The following is a 20637-nucleotide window of genomic DNA, read 5'->3' on the forward strand; positions in this document are numbered from 1 at the left end:
TAGCTGCTATTGGTATTATTATTTAGCTAAACAAACTGATCACAAAAGTATGTTTTTTTCTACTGTGGTAATTACTGGCTATCTATAGCTCCAGTTCAATTACTATTCATATAATACCAGTGAGGAAAGAGTGTTTTACTGGTGGGAAAATAAGATCACATTAGTTTTTTGTTGTTAGTTTGTTCCACTACTTTTTAAATCATCCAAAGAGTCCAGTCTCCTTGGGATGTTTACTTACTCCATTACATTATCATGTGGCAAAACTGCATATCATGGATGATGGCTAAACAATAAACAAGAATGTTGCCTAGAGTAGTAAAAGTGGACTAAGACAATTATTGATACCTTAGTAATTACCTGAAGAACATTAACTTGTAAAATTAACATTTTCCATGTTGGATGAATCCAAAACTATCCTCACTCAAGTGGCCATAGCACAATATAAATTTTAATAGCTAACATGCCTGATACATTAATATGATTCTCAGCTCATTATATATATACATATATGTATATAATGATTTATACAATTGATTATAATATAACCCATGTCAGTGTCACTGAATTATGACAGCTGTGGAAAAAAGTGAAAGTTTTTGCAACATATAAAACATTATCCAAATAGAAGCCATTAAATTTATTTTTAATTATATACTGATTCTTACCCTTTTGATCTTCACTTGTTGACTTTTAAATACATGCACATTTGATCTCAACACATTTCTTTCAAGTAAAACAGTCTCTGGATTCTCCTTCGTATTTGCTGAGTCTTGATGCTGTAAATAATGGGATTCATCAAAGGAGGGAAAAGGATATAGATGTTGCCCATGAACACATGAACCAATGGTGAGAGGTGCTTCCCAAAGCGATGCACCATGGTCAGACCAATGATTGGGATGTAGAAAACTGAAACAGCACAGATGTGTGATACACAGGTCTGCAAGGACTTGGTTCTCTCCTCCTGAGATGCAATAGCTAGGACTGCAAGCAAGATCATGACATAGGACACAAGTATGAGCACTGCATCCAACAGCAGGTTGCTGATCACCAGGGCCAAACCGTAAATGCTATTGAAGCGAATATCTGAACAGACCATCCGAATTAAGTCTTGGTGCAGGCAGAAAGAGTGAGAAAGGATATGAGGACGGCAATAATTTAAGAACTTTAGGCGAATGATGACCGGAGGTATGAGTAAAGTACTTCTGCATAAGATTGCCACCCCAATTTTCATGATTTTGTCATTAGTTAGGATGGAGGAGTAGCGCAATGGGTGGCAAATGGCAATGTAGCGATCAAAAGCCATAGCGAGGAGGACAGAGGACTCCATAAAGGACAAACCATGGATAAAATAGGACTGGGCAATGCAAGCATCCAGGCTGATCTCTTGAACAAACCCCCACAAGCTCCCCAGCACCGTGTGCACTGTGGACAGCCCCATGCCCAGGTCAGTGAGGGCCAGCATGGCCAGGAGGTAGAACATGGGCTGGTGCAGGCTTGGCTCAGTCCGGATCACATGCAGCACCAGGCAGTTCCCTGAGAGAACCATAGTATAGATGATGGAAAAAGGGATGGAGAACCAGAGATAGTTGACTTCTAGGCCAGGGAAACCACTGAGAATAAATCTAGAACTATTGTATTTTGAGATGAAGACAGCAGACATTAAGAGAGAATTGAAATATTTTGAGATGTGGCAAATTAGATCACTTTATGATCCTCTAATTTCTAGTAAGGTTTGTCTGATTTTGAAAATAAAATAAATAATACAAAATAAAGTGAAGTTCCCTTTAGTTTTATAAACTCGGAAAGATAGAAACCTGATTCTTTATCCTTTAGGGTAAAAATCCTTTCTTTAAACATACATTTTTCCACTGCTAGTGACAAGCAATGCCTGGAGAATAGGGAGTTTTATGCAGAAACAATAATCTCAATATGCATGTGGGATTTAGATTTGGGGCTGGACTTCTGGGAGTGTCTGTTTATTTCCAGAGGAAGAGAATGTGTGATCACAGGTGTTCACTGCTTTCACTGGTAGGATCCTAAAGAAAGTATGAACTGGGTAATTTTTCTCTTGGGTACCATAGTTCTCCTTTTCACTATCCCCAAAGGGTTATCAGATCCCAAATGAAATGGACTGGTTAATTCAATCTAACTTTGCTGACCTAAAATTTAGGTAAGAGGAACTTAACAAAGTAGAATCAGAACTTTTTTTGGACATCTCACATTGCCCCTCTCTAAATGATTTACCCTTGTACAATTGTTTTACTTATACTTTTTCTTTATATTCCATGCTTTTCTTCTCCATTTTCATCCATGTTTTTATATCTTATACAGACTTCTACTTTTTTTGATCCTCACAACTTAACCTCATTATTTTTATATTACATAAATGACATACAGTTTAAATTGGAAAATATTACACCAATATTTGATCTTAGGTAACAGCTAGAAGTGGAATGACCAGATCATATGATAAATATGATAAACTTTTTAATATAGTGTCAACCTGTGTTTTAAAATAACTGTACCATTTAACACTCTGACCAATAGTATATGAGAATTACATTTCCTCCTTATTTGGGTCATATTTGGTATGGTCAGATTTTTTATGTTTATTTTGTTTTGCTATATTAACAGGCAAGTAGTGATATATCATTGTTTTAAAGTTGTATTTCCCTTATAACAAATACTTTAATGCATTTTTCATATGCTTATTTGTCATATATCCATCTTCTTGGTGAAGTGCCTGCTATAATAATTTTCTTTTTTCTGGTGAGGTTGTTTCCTTCAGTGGGGTTGGAGAGTTCCTTAGATATTTTACTTAAAAAACCCTTAGTAGGTATATGATTTGTAAGTTGTGATTTTCAGCTTGTAAGTTATCCTTTCTTTCTCTTAACTGTGACCCAAAAAAAGCAAAAGATTAATTTTCTAAAATAATGTGATAGAATCCAATTCATATTTTTTAAGTATTGTGCTATTTTTGTTATATCTATGAGCATTGTCAAACCCAAGATCACAAGATTTTCTGATGTGTTTCCTTCTAGAAGTTTTACATTTTCCCTTTAGGTCAATTACCCATTTTGAGTTAATTTTTATATAAGAGAGGGGACCCCCCAAAAATGGAATTATCTTTTGAAGGGTGGGCACCTTGTAGTACAGGCTTCCCCTGCTAGATGAGTGTTCTAGGAACCCATCTGTATCAGTGTACTAGCTGGCATTATTGTGAGAGACTGCGCTTGGCTTCAGTGAATATTTTTTAAAAGATTTTTTCAATGAGTTGGCCCCTTTCATTATGGGTGATTTATGAGTGGACCTGCCCACACCTCGCTGTTTAGCAGTTTTTGATCAAAAACAGCATGGCCCCTAAGCCTCACCCTTTCTACTCACTTGATCCTGCCCTGAGCAACTTTTTGTTGCTATTGTTTCCCTGTATGAAAAAAGTCCTCAAAGGGAATCACTTTGCAAATGTAGAAGAGGTGAAAGAAAAAATAATTGCAGAAGCACTAAAAGTAGATCAAAATTGATGAGTTCAAAAACTGTTTTGAGCAGTGGAAAAAATGTCTCAATAGGTTTAATGTATCAAATGTAGAGCACTTTGAAGTTGAATGAAGTTTAAACATGTAAGAATACATTCACAAATGTTTATAAATAAGTTGCATTTTGGGGTTCCCCCCTTGTAAGGTACCAAGATTATTTTTTAAAAGGCTAACCTTTCTCAGTAGAATTATCTTTAAACTTTTGCCCAAAATTAGTTGCATATATTGATGTGGTCTATCTGAGCTCTCTGTTCTGTTCTATTAAACTACGTGTTTTTACTTTCACAAATACTGCTTTGTTTCTGTGTCTTTACAAGTCTTGGATCGAGCAGATTGAGTCCTTCAAAATTGTTCCTTTTTTCCACGTTTGTTTTGGCTATTCTAGTTCATTTGCCTTTACATATAAATATTAGAATACTCATCAATATGTGCATAAAGGTTGCTGAGGTATTCATTAAGATATAGTTGAATCTAAAAATCAAATTGATAAGAATTGACATGATTTCCAACCCATGAAAATAAAATATTTCCTAATTTATTTGTGTGTCCTTTGATTTTTCCATTGGAATTATGGAGTTTTCCTTGTCCAGATTTTGAACATTTTTTTCATATTTAATTCTAAATAGTTGACTTTTGATGCAATTATAATGGTATTATTTAAATTTCAAAATCAAATTGTTAGATTTCTGCTTTTAGTTCTCACATGTAAAGACTTTAGAAGTTCTCTCTCCCATTTTTACAACAAAAATAAAAACTAAACAAATGAAAACTTATGACTTCACTTGAAATCATCAGAGAATTAAAGTTATAGGGTAAATCACCACACAGAATTACAGAGAGAAAATTAGATAAAGAGAACGATAGCCTACACTAGTTGTCTAGAATAGAGGCCAAGGGAGCCATAAATTGGGAGAAATGCTTAACCAGAATTTTTTATAAATTCCTGGGTATTCAGTATGGAATAAGATGAAAGCAAGAAGATTTTGGAAACTGTAATATTGTGGTGGGATGCTGTAAACATAAGAAAAATCCAAACATGTATAGAACTTTCATCTAAGTCAAACTGACAACAGTTGCTAGGAAGCATAATCTCAACAGATTGAGAAAATGCTCTGGAGAATGGCAGTTTTGCAGTTCACTTTATATATTTTGATTGAAAAGGAGGCATAAGCGATAGTTTCATTAAAATTTATTGGTAGTAGATGAGTTAGGTGGGAGAAAGTAAAACAGTGAAATCTCTGAGATTGGATAAAGAGTAGAATGGAGAGACACCTGTTGCTTTATATCAATGGGTATAGGATAGTCAACAATGAACATTTATAGAACACAGAGATGGTGTGCTCTAGAACAAGGTAACCTGTGATCTAGTGCAGTGGTGGGAGATTGTGCCTTGAGGGATCTGGACAGGGGATTATGACATTCCAAAGGTACACATAAAGGTAGATATAAAAAGACAATAGACAGGCTCAGGTAAGGTTAAGATTGACCTTTGTCCAGGAATATACTAGCCTAGGGCATGACAACTTGCCATGACTTGCTTTTAGTTGAGAACTTTTAATTTCAGACCATCCTGTGTGGTTGCTTTGGATCTCTGAGTTTGTAAGGCCTTCACGCAGACCTGTCTGAGCTTGTCAGGGTTAGTATGTAGCATTTTTTTTTGTCCACATTACTTTTATAAACTCTATCTCCAAAGACTCACCCCCCCCCCAAGAAAATAATTCTAATGGTGAAAAGCCAAGAAAAAAAAATAATCTTCTGTATCTAGTAGGTGGGGCTAAAGATAACTATTTTGAAATACATCAGTATTTCCAGTGTGCTGTCCATAATAAAGCTTCCTCTCCAGTGACAAAGACTTTCCCAGAATCTCACTTAGTTAGAAGACTGAAGGGGATTTACTCAACTTCAGCCCCTCTAGCCTTCCTGTGTCACTTTAATAGGGAGGAGGAAGCAAATAAACACAACTGAATGTCACAACCCAAAACTCACTAAAAAACAGAGATTTGTTGTAAGATTATAAAAAGGTTTCTCTCCTTCCAGTTATTATTTTCTGTCCCTTAAGTTGCCAGAATATCAGAAAAGACATAGTTCACCTGAACAATGCTATCAGTTATCTTTATCTAATTGATATAACTGATATTTATTATTAAATTTTTAGTTATATTTCACTGATTATGCTACTACAGTTGTCCTGATTTTCCCCCTTTGCCGCCCTCTACCCAGTTCCCTTGGTCAATTCTCCCACCATTTTTCATGTTCATGGGTTATGCATACAAGTTCTTTGGCTACTCCATTTCCTACACTGTACTTTACATCCCCATGGTTATTCTGTAACTACTTATCTGTACTTCTTAATCCCCTCACCTCTTTACCCATTCCCCCACACCCCCTCCCATTTGGCAACCATCAAAATGCTCTCTTATTCATGGTTCTGTCTCTGTTCTTGTTTGCTTAGTTTGTTTTTTAGATTCAATTGTTGTTAGATTTGTATTTATTGCCATTTTATTGTTCATAGTTTTGATTCTTTTCTTTTTCTTAGATAAATCCCTTTACTATTTCTTTTTAATAATGGCTTGGTAATGATGAACTCCTTTAGTCTTTCCTTGTCTGGGAAGCTCTTTATCTGCACTCCAATTCTAAATGATATCTTTGCTGGGTAGGGCAATCTTGACTGTAGGTCCCTGCTTTTCATGATTTTGAGTATTTCTTGCCAATCCCTTCCAGCCTGCAAAGTTTTTTTTCGGATATCAGCTGACAGTCTTCTGGGAACTCCCCTTGGGTAACTAACTTTTTTTCTCTTGCTCCTTTTAAGGTTCTCTCTTTATCTTTAACCTTTATCATTTTAATTCTGATATGTCTTGGAGTGGACCTTTTTGCATGCATCTTGTTTGGGACTCTCTGTGCTTCCTGGACCTGCAAGTCTATCTCCTTCATCAAATTAGGAAAGTTTTCTTTCATTATTTTTTCAAATAGGTTTCCAATTTCTTGCTCTTTCTCTTCTCTATCTGGCACCCATATGATGTGAATGTTGCACCTCTTAAAGTTGCCCCAGAGGCTGTTTACACTATCTTCATTGTTTTTGTATTTTTTTTCTTCTTATTGTTTTCACCGATTGCTTTTTGTTTTCTTATGTTCCAAGTCATTGATTTGATTCTTGGCTTCATCCACTCTACTGCTGTTTCCCTGTAAATTGTTCTTTATTTCAGTTAGTGTATCCTTTATTTCTGATTGGATCTTTTTTATGCTGTCTCTGATGATTAGTGACCTTGAGTGTCTTTTCATATGTCAATTGTCATCTGTGTACCCCCTTTGGAGAAGTGTATATGCAGGTTCTTTGTCCATTTTTAATTGGATTCTTTGCTTTCTTTTTTAAAGGTGTTGAGTTTTAGAAGTTCTTTATAAATGTTGTATATTAACCCCTTACAGTTGTATCATTGGCAAATATGTTCTCCCACTCAGTGGTTTGTCATTTCATTTTGTTAATGGTTACCTTTGGTATCAAAACTCTTTAGTCTCATGTACTCTCATTTGTTATTTTATCTTTTGTTTTCCTTGCCAAGAAGATATAGCAGAGAAAATATTGGTGCAAGAAATTTCCAAATTTTACTGCCTGTGTTTTAAATGTTACATTAAAGTCTTTAGTCCTTTTGAGTTTATACTTGTGTATGGTGTAAGAAGACGGTCTAGTTTCATTTTTTTTGTATGTATCTATCCAATTTTCCCAACATCATTTATTGAATAGACAATCTTAACCTGCTGTATTTCCTTGTCTCCTTTGTCAAATATTGACTGTTCATAAAGCTGTTGGCTTATTTCTGAACTCTCTATTATGTTCTATTGATTTATATGTCGGTTTTTATGCTTGTACTATGCTGTTTTTATTACTATGGCTTTGTAATATAGTCTGATATCAGGAAGGGTGATTCTTCCAACTTTGTTCTTCTTTCTCAAAATTGCTCTCACTACTGAGGGTCTCTTGGGTTTCATGTAAATTTTTGGAATATTTGTTCTAGTTCTGTGAAATACACCATTGTTATTTGATAGGAATTGCAATGAATTTGTAGATTGCCTTGGGTAGTATGAATATTTTAATAATATTAATTCTTCCTATCTTTAACTATGGTATATGCTTTCCATTATTTGTATCTTCTTCAATTTCCATCTTTAATGTTTTATAATTGTCTGAGTAGAGGTCTTTTACCCCCTTGGTTAAATTTCTTCTGAAGTATTTTCTTTTTTGATGCAATTATAATGAGATTTTTTTTAGTTTCCCTTTCTGATAGTTCATTATTGATATATAAAGATATAGCCAATTTCTGGATATTCATTTTGTATCCTGTTTCTTACTGAATTAATTTATCAGTTCTGGAAGTTTTTCAGTGGAATCTTCAGGATTTTCTATGTACAGTATCAAGTCATCTGAAGATAGTGAAAGTTTTACTTCTTCCTTTTCAATTTGGATGCCTTTTATTTCTTCTTCTTGTCTGATTCATGTAGCTAGAATTTCCAGTACTACGTAGAATAAGAGTGGTGAAATCAGACATCCCTGTCTTATTCCCAAGCTAAAGGGAAACACTTACAGTTTTTTTCCTTTGAGTGTGATTGTTATCTATGGATTTGTCATATAGGACCCTTATTACATTGAGATATGTTGCATCTATTCCCACTTTTCTGAGAGTTTTTATCATAAATGCATGCTATGTTTTATCAAATGTCTCTTCTGCATCTATCAATATGACCATGTGATTTTTATCCTTCATTTGATTTATGTGTTGTATCACATTTATTGATTTGTGAGTATTGTATCATCCTTGCATCCCTGAATAAACCTAATTTATCATGGTGTATGTTCTTTTTAATATACTGCTGGATTCTGTTTGCAAACATTTTTTTAAAGGATTTTATTATCTATGTTCATCAGGGATATTGGACTGTAATTCTTTTTCTTTATAGTGTCTTTACCTGGTTTTGGAACTAAGATAATGCTTGTTTCATAAAATGAGTTTGAGAGTCTTCCTAGCTCTCAACTTTTTTTGAATAGTTTGAGAAAGATAGGTGTTAGTTCTTTGAATAATTAATGAAATTCATCTGTAAAGCTATCAAGTCTATGACTTTTGTTTGTTTGGATTTTTTAAAATTATTGCTTTAATTGTATTAATTTTAATTCCATGCAGCAATATTTTCACCAATATGTCCCCCAGGCCAAGGGACATAAAGTAAAGAATAAACAAATGGGACTTCACTAAATTAAGAAGTTTCTGCATGGTTAAAGAAAACATCAGAAAAATGAGTAGGGAACCAACCATATGAGAAAATATATTTGCTAATGACATACTGGATAAGGGTTTTATCCCCAAAATACTTAAAGGACTCATATGGCTCCACTCCAAGAATACAAACAATCCAATTTAAAAATGGGCAAAGGACCAGAACAGAAACTTCTCCAAACAGGACTTACAGAGGGCCCAGAGGCATATGGAAGGGTTCTCAGCATCACTAGCCATCAGAGAGATACAAATGAGATCCACAGTGTGATACCACTTCACTCCAGTCAGAATGGCCATCAAAGAAAAACTATGGTACATTTATACAATGGAATACTACTCAGCAGAAAGAAAGAAGGAGCTCCTACCCTTTGCAACAGCATGGATGAACCTGGAGAGCATTATGTTAAGTGAAATAAGTCAAGCAGTGAAAGAGAAATACCACATGATCTCACCTATAAGTGGAACCTAATCAACAAAACAAACAAGCAAGCAAAATAAAACCAGAGAAACTGAAATAAAAAAATAATCTGACAGTAATTAGAGAGGAGGAGGGAGAGAGATAATAGGGGATAATGGGTGGGGGCATCAAGGAACATGTGGACACATGGAACATGTGGACACATGGACACAGCCAAAGGGGTTGGGTTTGAGAGTGGGGGGAGGTGATGGCTAGGGTGGGGGGTGTGGTGTGGTGAATATAGAGACAAATATACTTGAACAACAATAAAAATAAGTAAATAAATAAAAATAAATAAAGAATACTAAAATAATGAAATTTTAGATTATGTTGTTTTTCTTGTAAGATTTGTGTCTTTTGTTCTGTCAGGAAATTGATTATACTAGGAGACTGCTTTGACCTTCTCAAAGCTTTTTTTTTTCTTTTTGATATACATAGCATGATTCCAGAGTTGTTATTAATCTGCTGCTAATGTAGCTCTATTTGTAAGGCATAGCTATTTGGACGTTTAAACAGACTTCACGGGGTGTTCAGAAAGGCTTCTCCATCTAGTTGTTTAGTATTCTAACATGTGTCAGCAATATGTGATTCCAGATTTCCTAATCATTTCACTTTGTGTTCATTGCTTTACTTTGTCAGACCCTCAGAGTCTTGTTCTGCATAGGTGTAGCTCACAGATTAAGGGAACTCTAATGTAAATTTCTATAGCGCTTTACCTGGGAACTTTCTTCTTCTCCATTTCCCTCTCCTGAGAATTATAGCTACCACTGTTATTTCATATACCAATCTTTCCTCCTTGTATCTAGCACAGCTGAAGCTGTCAATTTGTATTCTACTTCTTTATGCAATATATGGGAAAATTTATTCAAGGAGAAATTGGGTAATAATGTATATTTCACCTTGTGTTTCTCTTTGTGAAAGACCAATATTTCAAAAATATAAATACATATGTTGTCCATTGCCTGAAAATATTTTCTTCATATCATTGTATATAATTTTATAGTTACAGGTAGTTTTGGAATAACTCTGAATGTTCACTGCAGTGAAAGATATGGGCCACAGTGTGTTACATTAATCTTTGGACACTGTTATATTTTTAAATTTAGAAAAGTGAGATGTTTTTAAAAAATTAAATAACAAAATATGTACCTTTTATATTTCCATTGTAGTGCTTTTTATTTTTTGTGTAGGTTACATTTTGGCAAACTACGGAACTGCAGACCATATGCTGCCTGTAGTTGTTTTTTGCAAGTTTTGTAAGTTAAGAAAGCTTTTTGCATTTATAAAATGTTATAAACACAAATCACAAAGAAAATACATGACAGAGATGGTACACGGACTAAAATATTTACTGTCAAACCTACTACCCAAAATGTCTCTTGGAAATGCTAATACTTGAGGTTAGAAATAAAGTGTTTTGCAGGTATTAGAAGATCTCTCATTATTTGTAGCCATGAGGAACCATAAAAAATTTTTACAAAATTAACATTTTATTATTGTTATACAATTAACAAATAAAGGCTAACAACCACCAAAAGTATACAAGCTATAAGGTTGTATACATTTAAAAAATTCTTTTATCTACCCCTGACCAATGTGCTTCATTTGGTTGGACGTCCTCCCTCAAAGTGAAAGGTTGTCAGTTTGACTCCTGGGTTGCAGTCAGGGTTTGTGCATGAGGTAACCGAAGGATGGATGTTTCTGTTCCTCTCTCTCTTCCTCCCTTCCCATCTTTCTAATAATAAATAAATAATATCTTTAAAAGTAATTATTTTCTCTTACTTGAATAAGGGTGTTAGTGTTAACATGTATCATGATTTAATATTTGTACAACATTGACATATTTAGCTCCAAAAATCTTCTGTTAATTTATATCCATATTAAAAGCACATGAAAGTCTCTGTAGTATCATATACTCTTGGAAATAATGGATCCTCATAATCATATTTTATTTTTTCAGTTGAGTATAAATATAAAATTTATGTGACCTATTTTTTAAATTTTATGGTTATTTAATTTTAAATGATATTTAACATCTTTTAATTTTTATTAACCATTTTAATTTTTTCTAAGTACTGGAATTTAAATTTTATTTCTTCTTTCTATTGACTTATTTTATATCTTGCCATATTGGTTTGAAAAACACTTTGCTTAAGTAAACTAATTGTTGTTGTGTGTTGAACTGCAAATATTTTAATATTTTGTTAATTATTTTTGTGTGTATGTATTTTACTGGGAATTTAGAAAAATATCAATATGATGTTTATGAACTGGATACCATATTACCCTTAAAGATTGAAAGTTATTTTTATTATAAGTCCACTACACCTTTTCTGATTTGCACAAATTTTGAATTTGTAAATAGAAGCAAGGACTCCAAAGTTAGTTAGTAACAAATCCACATTTTTCCTAAGTAAAGTTCTTTATCTAGTCTTCTATCTCTAGTTATACATTTTCTGATAAAGGTTAGAATTTAAGAGTTATTAACTTGTATATTTATGTATTTATACCAGTATGCTTGTCTCATATCTATGTGCCTGAATATATTTTATATTTATGTCAAAACAGTACTGCTTCTTTAGAATACATGCTATACAATTTGAATCATGAGACTAATAATTCACAGTTCTTAGTATAGAAGAGAAGTGGCCGTAAATGGAAATTAGAATATTTGGAGAAATCCTTTAAGAAAATGAAATGTTTACCAAGTTTGGTCTCAGAAATTCAGGGGCGTAGTTCTATAAAGTAATCAAGATTGGCCTAATATAGTAGCATATATGGAATTATTTTTCCTAATCTGGTGATAAGAGTTATGAAGATGATATGTTGCTAGAGATAAAAAGATGGCATCTTCTCCCTCTGAAGATCCTGATGAATGGAAATTCCACAAGGTTTTCAGCTTTATTAGTTTCCCAAATGGTTAGTCATCTGACCTCACCTTAATTATTAAATAATACATATATTCTTCAACAGAATAAAATGCCCCTACCAAAATTTTTTTGACTTGTCAATACTTGTCAAATCTAGAAAAGCTAAGAGAAGATTCAATGAAGCACATATATGAAGCATTTATTCTGAATAGTAAAATACATCAATAATTCTAAGACAGGAATTAAGTTTGTGAGGGTTGTAGCCATTTATACATATGTAAAATATAGTGATAAAATTTCCTCTGAAGCAAGAAATAGATGTCTGTTGATGAATTAGTGAGAACAGAAGGGTGATGATAATTTGGAATGGCTCTTAAGTGAACTATTAGCCATTCTGAAAATATCATTTAAGGATAGAGACCATTTGTAACTTCTGTGATTATCAAGGCAACTATTCAAATGGTGATAAAATTGTTCCTCTGTTGATGAATATTAACTGTGCTTGGATAATTTTCTTGCAGCTATTTCTTGCAAAATGATTGTTTCTAGACAGAAATGAGAGACATGTGATGAATGACTTTGCTTTCAAAACTTCTAACACTATACTTGAATTTAGATACAATGGGTTTTATTTCCATTCACGATATCTATAAATCTTTTAATTAATGGCATATCATATAAAGTCTTAATGTTCAATTACCTTATACATAATTTAAATAAATATCCCTTTCCTCTCCCTGCCCAAAGTTTTCTGCATCTAAACAACTCACTCCTTTTTAATTCAAAGTGTTTTACTCCTTCTACATGGAGAACCATTTCTTAATCCTGCCACGGATCTGTGGGGTCTTCACACTGTAGATGATGGGGTTCACCAGAGGTGGGAAGATAATGTAGATGTTTCCCATGAGAACGTGAATCACAGGAGAGAGATGCTTACCAAAACGGTGTACCATAGTCAAGCCAATAACTGGAATATAGAAAACCAGGACAGCAGAGATGTGGGAGACACAGGTCTGCAAGGGCTTCAGCCGCTCCTCTTGAGAAGCAATAGCCAAGACAGAGTGCAGGATCAGAATATAGGATACAAGAATTAATATGGAATCAAGCAAAAGGGTACAAATCACCAGAGCCAAGGCATAGAAACTGTTGAAACGGATGTCAGAACATGCTAGTCTCAGCAGGTCTTGGTGAAGACAGAAAGAGTGAGAGAGTACATGCAGATGGCAGTAGTGGAAAAACTTTAGGCGGACAGTGGGAGCAATGATGAGTATAAAACTCCTAACTAAAATTCCCAGTCCAATTTTGATGACCCTGGCATTGGTTAATATGGATGTGTACCTCAGAGGATTATAGATTGCTGTAAAACGATCAAAAGCCATGGTGAGAAGGACTCCAGACTCTGTGAAAGATAATCCATGAATAAAGTAAATCTGTGCGATGCAGGCATCCAGGCTGACTTCCTGGCTGAGCCCCCATAGGATCCCCAGCACAGTGTGCACTGTGGACAGTCCCATGCACAGGTCAGTGAGGGCCAGCATGGCCAGGAAGTAGAACATGGGCTGGTGCAGGCTTGGCTCAGTCCGGATCACATGCAGCACCAGGCAGTTTCCTGAGAGAACCATAGTGTAGATGGAGAAGAAGGGGATGGAGAGCCAGGGATATTTCTGTTCCAGACCTGGAAAGCCTGTTAGAAGAAAGATGGAGGAATTGGTGCCATGAGCAGAAAAAGGAGGCATGGATAACTTGAGGTGCATTTTCAGTGAGTCTGAAATTACATCCATTTGATAGGTAACATTCAAACAACTTATTTTCTCATACAGGAGCAAGGTGAGTAAAAGCACAGAATTCATGTAGCACAGAATTCTTTAGATCACATTAAAAAGTTACAGTTGCTGTTGTTCACATCCATAATCCAAGAGCATTGCAACACTTAAGAATCTCATGCTATTTCTACCTGGTAGAACATTGAGGGTAGAAAAAAAGAAAAAAATATATCTAAATTGTTGCCTTTTCTGAAGCAATTTTAAACTCTGGAAGGATTTGATTTCCAAAATGGATATTAATCCTTCAGTGTCATTGTGAAAAGTCACTACCTTCACCTCCACAGGACATTTTCATTCATCCTGTAATTCAGTCTGTCTCTTCTCTCCAGCAATCCCTGGTCCTTGCAAAACCTCAAAGATATAGTTGCTTCTCTGCTCCCAAGAGAATAGATAGTGTCTTTTTAAGTCTTTGCACAAGAAAGAGCCAGAGGGCTGTGATTTATACTATTAGGAAGGAGACTAAATTGACCTCAGGTCCCCTGGGACATTCTATTTATATTTTAAACAGAATGATAAAAACATCTATGCCTGACTGCAATCTAGAATTATCCAAGGTCAGTGAATTTATTTTATTTAGCAAACATGTAAGTCCATTTGACATTCTGGACTCTTTAAGCACTCTTCTAGGCATTTTTAAGTTATAGGTAATTTAAGCTTCACATCAAGGCTGAGCCATATGTGCTATACCAGAAGGGAGGTGGAAGAGGATAAAGTGGGGAAAGAGGAGAAGGGTTTTAAGGAACAACTATAAAGGATTTGTGGACAAAACTAAGGGGGGTGGAATCAAGGGAGAGAGGTGGGGATGGCTGGGGGGGAGTGATGTGGGAGTAAATGAAGGCAACTGTAGTTGAACAACAATAAAACCATTAAAAATAAGTTAGAAAGCAAAAAACAACAACTATGAGACATTTACATGATGGAATACTACTCAGCCATAAGGAAGAAGAAAATGTTACCCTTTGCAACAGTATAGATGGACCTGGAGAATGTTACACCAAGTGAAATAAGCCAGTCAGAAAAGACAAATACCATATGATTTCAGTCATATCTAATGGAATATCTAGTGGAATCTAATAAATAAAACTGAACTAATGAGGAAAATGGGGACAGACTCATAGATGGAGAGCAGGACAACAGCTGGTGAAGGGAGATCAGGTGATGGAGGGATGCAACAAAAAGGAAAAAGGACTCATGGACATGGACAACAGTGTGGTGATTGCTGGGGAGAAGGAAGTATAAGGGGACTAAATGGTAATGGAAAAAATAAAATGAAGATTAAATTTAAAAAATAATAACTATAAAATAATTCTATAAACATGTTATGTATTCAGTTTCTATAGAGAATTATTGTTAAATTCCTAAGTGTCTAATTCTGCGTAACAGAACCTATGTTTTTTCCCTGCTTTCCAAAAATTTACATTATGCCACTTTGCTTTATGAAAGACTTATAGTAGTATGGTAATGGTAATTTTTAGTATAGAAACAACTAACCTTATTTAATTACAATGAAAAGACTCATAAAAATAGTTAGAACAATATTAATGCCATTATAGCTATGTAATAAGGAAAAGTTTCCAAGTATATATCTCTAGGTCAGTTTATTCCATAGAAATACAATGTCAGTCACTTCTATAGGTCTAAATGTTCTGAATAAAAAGAAACTGGTGACTAGTGTAATATTTTATTAACCTCATATAGTTTTTGTCAGCAACTAGTCAATATAAACATTATTTGAAGAAACATTTTAAATCATTTTTTCACACTATGTTCTTGATTCAATTTGCATTTTCTTTTCTTTTGTATTTTAAAGAATTCTTATGAGTTTATTTGATCCAAACTGACAACAATTGCTGGAAAGCAAATTCTATCATCTATCTATCTATCTATCCACCTATCTCTATAAATATATATAAAAATATACAAAATATATATTTTTATTGTTGTTCAAATAGAATTGTCTCCATTTTCCCAAGACCACTTTTTCCCACCCCCAACCCTCCATCCTTTCCCACTTTGGCTTTGTTTATGGGTCCTTTATACATGTTCCTTGACCACCCTTCCTCTTCTTTCCTCCGTTATTCCCTTCCCCCCTGGTTAGTGTCAGTTTGTTCTTTATTTTAATGTATTTGGTTATATTTTGCTTGATTGTTTGTTTTGTTGATTAGATTTCACTTATAAGTGAGATCGTATGGTATTTGTCCTTAACTGCCTGGCTTATTTCACTTAGCATAATGCTCTCCAGTTCCATCTGTGCTGTTGTGAAGGGTAGGAGCTCCTTCTTTCTTTCTTTTGCATAGTATTTCATTGTGTAATGTATCATAGTTTTTCCATCCACTCAATTACTGGAGGACATTTAGCACTTGGCTATTGTAAATTGTGTTGCTATGAATATTGGGGCACATATGTTCTTTTGAATTGGTGTTTGAGGATGCTTAGGATAAAATCCTAGCAGTGGAATTGCCAGGTCAAAAGACAGTTCCATTTTTAGGTTTTTTGAGGAAATCCCATACTGTTTTCCACAGAAGTTGCACCAGTCTGCATTTCCACCAACAGTGTACTAGGATTCCCTTTTCTTCACAACCTCACCAGCACTGATTGTTGATTTGTCTATGATGGCCATTCTGACTGGTGTAAAGTAGTATCTCATTGTGTATTTAATTTGCATCTCTGATGGCTAGTGATGCTGAGCATCAATTCATATGCCTCTGGGCCCTCTGTACGTCCTACTTGGAGAAGTTTCTGTTCAGGTTCTTTGCCCATGTTTTAATTGGATATTTTGTTTTCCCGGAGTGGAGTTGTGTGAATTCTCAATTTGCATTTATCATATTTCATGTACTCAATAGCTATTTGTGGCTTATGGCTACCTTTTTAAGTATTGAAATTCTGACCTCAGTCTTTCATCTCTGAAATGGAAATAATAGCAATTTGTTTTTATTAAAGTGTTTCCCTGCATCTTCATTATTCTAAATGCTTTATTATATAGTCATCTAATTTAATTTGCAGGACAACCCTATGAAATTGGTAACATATTACCCCCATTTTAGATGAGAAAACTGATATGTGCTTAAGTGTCTTTCCCAATTCTCAAAGGCTTTGAAGAATGGTTTCCATGTCAGGAAGTTGACTCTGTAAGCACATTCTTTATCACTATGCTGTACTGCCTCTGAAAATAAAGATATGGTCTTAAAATAATTCTAGCAATTAAATTAAATAACAACAATACTCTAACTCTGAGAATTAAATAATACTAAAATTCCTAGCACACAGTAAATGTAAAAAACCTCAATAGTATTGTTATGAAAACAGAAATTCTAATTTCAAGCAGTTTGTGAAGATTATCAACCTTATACAAAACTATATGACTTATACACAGTGTTTTATATCTGCCAGCACATGAACTCTTTGAATATTTAAGCAGGGGATTCAAATAGAGGGGTAAAATGAGACAGAAATGAAGACAAATAAAATGAAATTTTATGTTAATAACAGTAATCTATTTTATATAGGACACAGCTGCTGCCCTTCAAATAAAAATTAAAGACCAGTCTGGGAGAAACCAAGCTACCAGAGGTTTCTGAAACAATCTGTCCAATGCTCATTTTCAAATCCCCTGGGATGAAGGAATTATTTTTATAAACTCGTGCTTGTAAGAACATTGAAAACTTGTTGGAGTGGAAAGTCTGCTTTGCAGGCACTGCCCATGGGTTTTCCTTCATTTTTCCAATGGAGCACAGGTCATTGCATCATTCAACACAGCATCCCCCAGGTTCCAGCATTTACTCCACTGACTACTGCACTCTTGCACCTGCTTAAATCTGCTTTTCTGAGGATCTCAATGCCACGGTGCCCAAAATAAGAGAGTAATCTCCATTTTCAAAATTGGCAAGAGCATCTCTTCCATGAATGACAGTTGTGCTTTATTAAGCCCTCAAGCGTACATGTCAGAAAGGAGAATATGGTTAGTAATTGATTTTTATAAATTACTTAGTCTTTTATATAATAAGCAAGGGCTAGCTAATCTTACACCCCACAACAGTGGCTAATTTATTTCACTAGGCTTTAAGTGTGAATAACCTGAATGTGATTTTTTTTCTACTTTGTATGCTTAAGTCTCATTATTACAACTTCACAAGTCTAATATTTATTTTTTTCTGCTGCCAGTAATAGGAAGCATTGAGGCAGAATGTGATGATGATGTTGTGATCAGGGACACAGATTCCTCTAATGGGACCAAAGTTCTGATAAACAAGCAGTTTCATATGTAGGCATAAACTAATTTCATCAGTGTTTTGGAACAAATTTAGCTTTTGAAATAAAACACAAGCAAATGGGCTAATCCAATCATTTTAATTATAGCTATTACTTCAGACTTTATATTAAGGCAGTGGAAAACATATATAAATCTTATACTGTGAGTACATATATTTTGTCTTGAGAGGTTTCTCTCTTTACACACCAATGTCTGTTCGACCTGATTTCAAAGTTAGTAACTCTACCTTTCTTCTTACTGGTTTTCCTGGACTGGAAAGGGACTATCCCTGGCTCTCCATCCCCTTCTCCTGTATCTATGCTATGATAATTTCAGGGAACTGCCTGGTATTGCATGTGATCTGGACTGAGCCAAGCCTGCACCAGCCCATGTTCTACTTCCTGGCCATGCTGGCCCTCACTGACCTATGCATGGGACTGTCCACAGTGCACACAGTACTGGGTATCCTATGGGGGCTCGGTCAGGAGATTGATTTGGATGCTTGCATTGCACAGACCTTCTTTGTTCATGGTTTATCATGCATGGAATCTGGAGTTCTTCTTGCAATGGCTTTTGATCGCTTTACAGCAATCTGCAATCCTCTGAGATATACATCCATCCTCACCAATACCAGAATCATCAACATTGGTGTGGCTATTCTAGGTAGGAGTTTCCTGTTCATTACTGCTCCCATTGTCCGCCTAAAGTTCTTCCATTACTGCCGCCCCCACATCCTCTCCCACTCTTTCTGCCTGCACCAGGACCTACTCCGTCTGGCCTGCTCTGACATCCGCTTCAACAGCTTCTATGCTTTAGCCCTGGTCATCTGCACTTTGTTTTTGGATTCAGTGCTCATTCTCATCTCCTACATCTTGATTCTGCATTCTGTCTTGGCTATTGCATCCCAGGAAGAACGGCTCAAGTCCTTGCAGACCTGTGTCTCCCACACCTGTGCTGTCCTGGTTTTCTATATTCCGATTATTGGTCTGACCATGGTGCACCGTTTTGGGAAGCACCTCTCACCTGTGGTCCATGTCCTCATGGGCAACATCTATATCCTTTTTCCACCCTTGATGAACCCCATTATCTACAGTGTCAAGACCCAACAGATTCGTAGCAGAATCCAGAGATGGTTCACTAAACAGAGTACTAGAGGTTAATGTGTTTTAGGGAAGGGATGATGGTATTTGGAAGAGGAGTGACTAATAATGATTTGTAACAGAAATAATAAATTTATATGAAATTCTTAAAAGGTTAAAGGCATATTTATAGTCATTTTCTAATTTAGTTTTTCAAAGCCAGATAAATAGCCAGAGAAAATGTTACTGATCTTATTTTCTTATTTTAAAGTTAAGTATAGTGTTTACTAAAGTGAATTATATTCCATAATGTGCCAGTGAGCACTTACCAAGAAATGATTAAATTTTTATTACCACCCACGCTTTTTGAATTTTAGTTTAGAGTGTGATTTTGTTGCTACATGTAACTGTTATATGTCTACATTTACAATATGTCATAAACAACTGTTACATGCTATTATGCTGTGTCACAGACTGACTCTGTTGAGTCATTCATACCTCTCTACCTTTAATTAAGCAAAAGTATCCAGAAAGTTTATTCTGTCTCATATAATAGAATGCATTATATAGGTAGATTAGATATCACAGCTTAATACAGAAGGATTGGTGAACACGACACTGAGTCAGCTATTACATCTCTACATATCTTACCCCATACGTCTGCATTGTAGTGAATACAGAAGAGTTTTCAATAGATTCTAACCTTAGTATCATAATACAGGGAATTTTAAAGACAGTTTGAGAAACTTCTTCATTTTTAGGAGAGGTTGCTGAAGCACAGAGATATAAAGTAAAACATTAATACCTGAACTGAGGATAGAAATGTGGCTTTGAGATTCTTTTGAACATATTTCTTATTTCTAAGTCTCATCTTCTTCACTGGGAACAACAAGGAATTCAATTCAGTCACTAAATGCAAGTGTGCATTTCCTTGGTCCTTGTTTTTTTTTTTTTTAATATTGATCTCCTCCAAAATTTTAAAAAAAGATATCAGTTTCAAGATACTTTTTTCTCAGTTGAATATTGTCACTAATGCACACTATGTACTAGCTATGAATGGGGTAGCAGAGTTATCAGCAGAGCCTAACTGCAGTTAAGCTATGTAGATCAGAAGAAGCAAATTATCACACATTTCCACCAATAATTTTCTTAAAAATATAAAAGTATTCGATTTTGAAAATTAATATTTGGTTTGTTACCTTTTAGTTTGTCTTTTAGTGTTTTGTTAATAGAAACTAATAGTTTTTATTTTTAATTAAAAGACCCCAAGTTTATATTTGTGACCCTTATCTTTCCAAACTTGTCATTCATCCCCCATGCACATCCCTGCAGCTCAGGCTTCTTTAACAGCTCTGCCTTTGC

The 20637-nt window shown here is 34.9% G+C and overlaps 3 protein-coding genes across 3 annotated transcripts; 1 reads left to right on the forward strand and 2 right to left on the reverse strand.

The window, feature by feature from the left end:
- Nucleotides 1-712: 712 nt before the first annotated feature.
- On the reverse strand, nucleotides 713-1666 carry LOC123819229 (olfactory receptor 51V1-like). Its single transcript, XM_045839543.1, has one exon. It carries the CDS (start codon nucleotides 1658-1660, stop codon nucleotides 713-715), a length of 948 nt encoding a protein of 315 aa, XP_045695499.1. The 5' UTR covers nucleotides 1661-1666.
- Nucleotides 1667-12924: 11258 nt separating this feature from the next.
- Nucleotides 12925-13878, reverse strand: LOC123819230 (olfactory receptor 51V1-like). Its single transcript, XM_045839545.1, has one exon. It carries the CDS (start codon nucleotides 13876-13878, stop codon nucleotides 12925-12927), a length of 954 nt encoding a protein of 317 aa, XP_045695501.1.
- Nucleotides 13879-18405: 4527 nt separating this feature from the next.
- LOC123819231 (olfactory receptor 51V1-like) lies at nucleotides 18406-19356 on the forward strand. The gene has a single exon (XM_045839546.1). It carries the CDS (start codon nucleotides 18406-18408, stop codon nucleotides 19354-19356), a length of 951 nt encoding a protein of 316 aa, XP_045695502.1.
- The last annotated feature ends 1281 nt before the right edge of the window (nucleotides 19357-20637 follow it).

Source organism: Phyllostomus hastatus, unplaced genomic scaffold (genome assembly GCF_019186645.2).
Source record: "Phyllostomus hastatus isolate PE091 unplaced genomic scaffold, TTU_PhHast_1.1 phas_contig_304, whole genome shotgun sequence".
In the NCBI taxonomy this organism is placed as follows: Eukaryota; Metazoa; Chordata; class Mammalia; order Chiroptera; family Phyllostomidae; genus Phyllostomus; species Phyllostomus hastatus.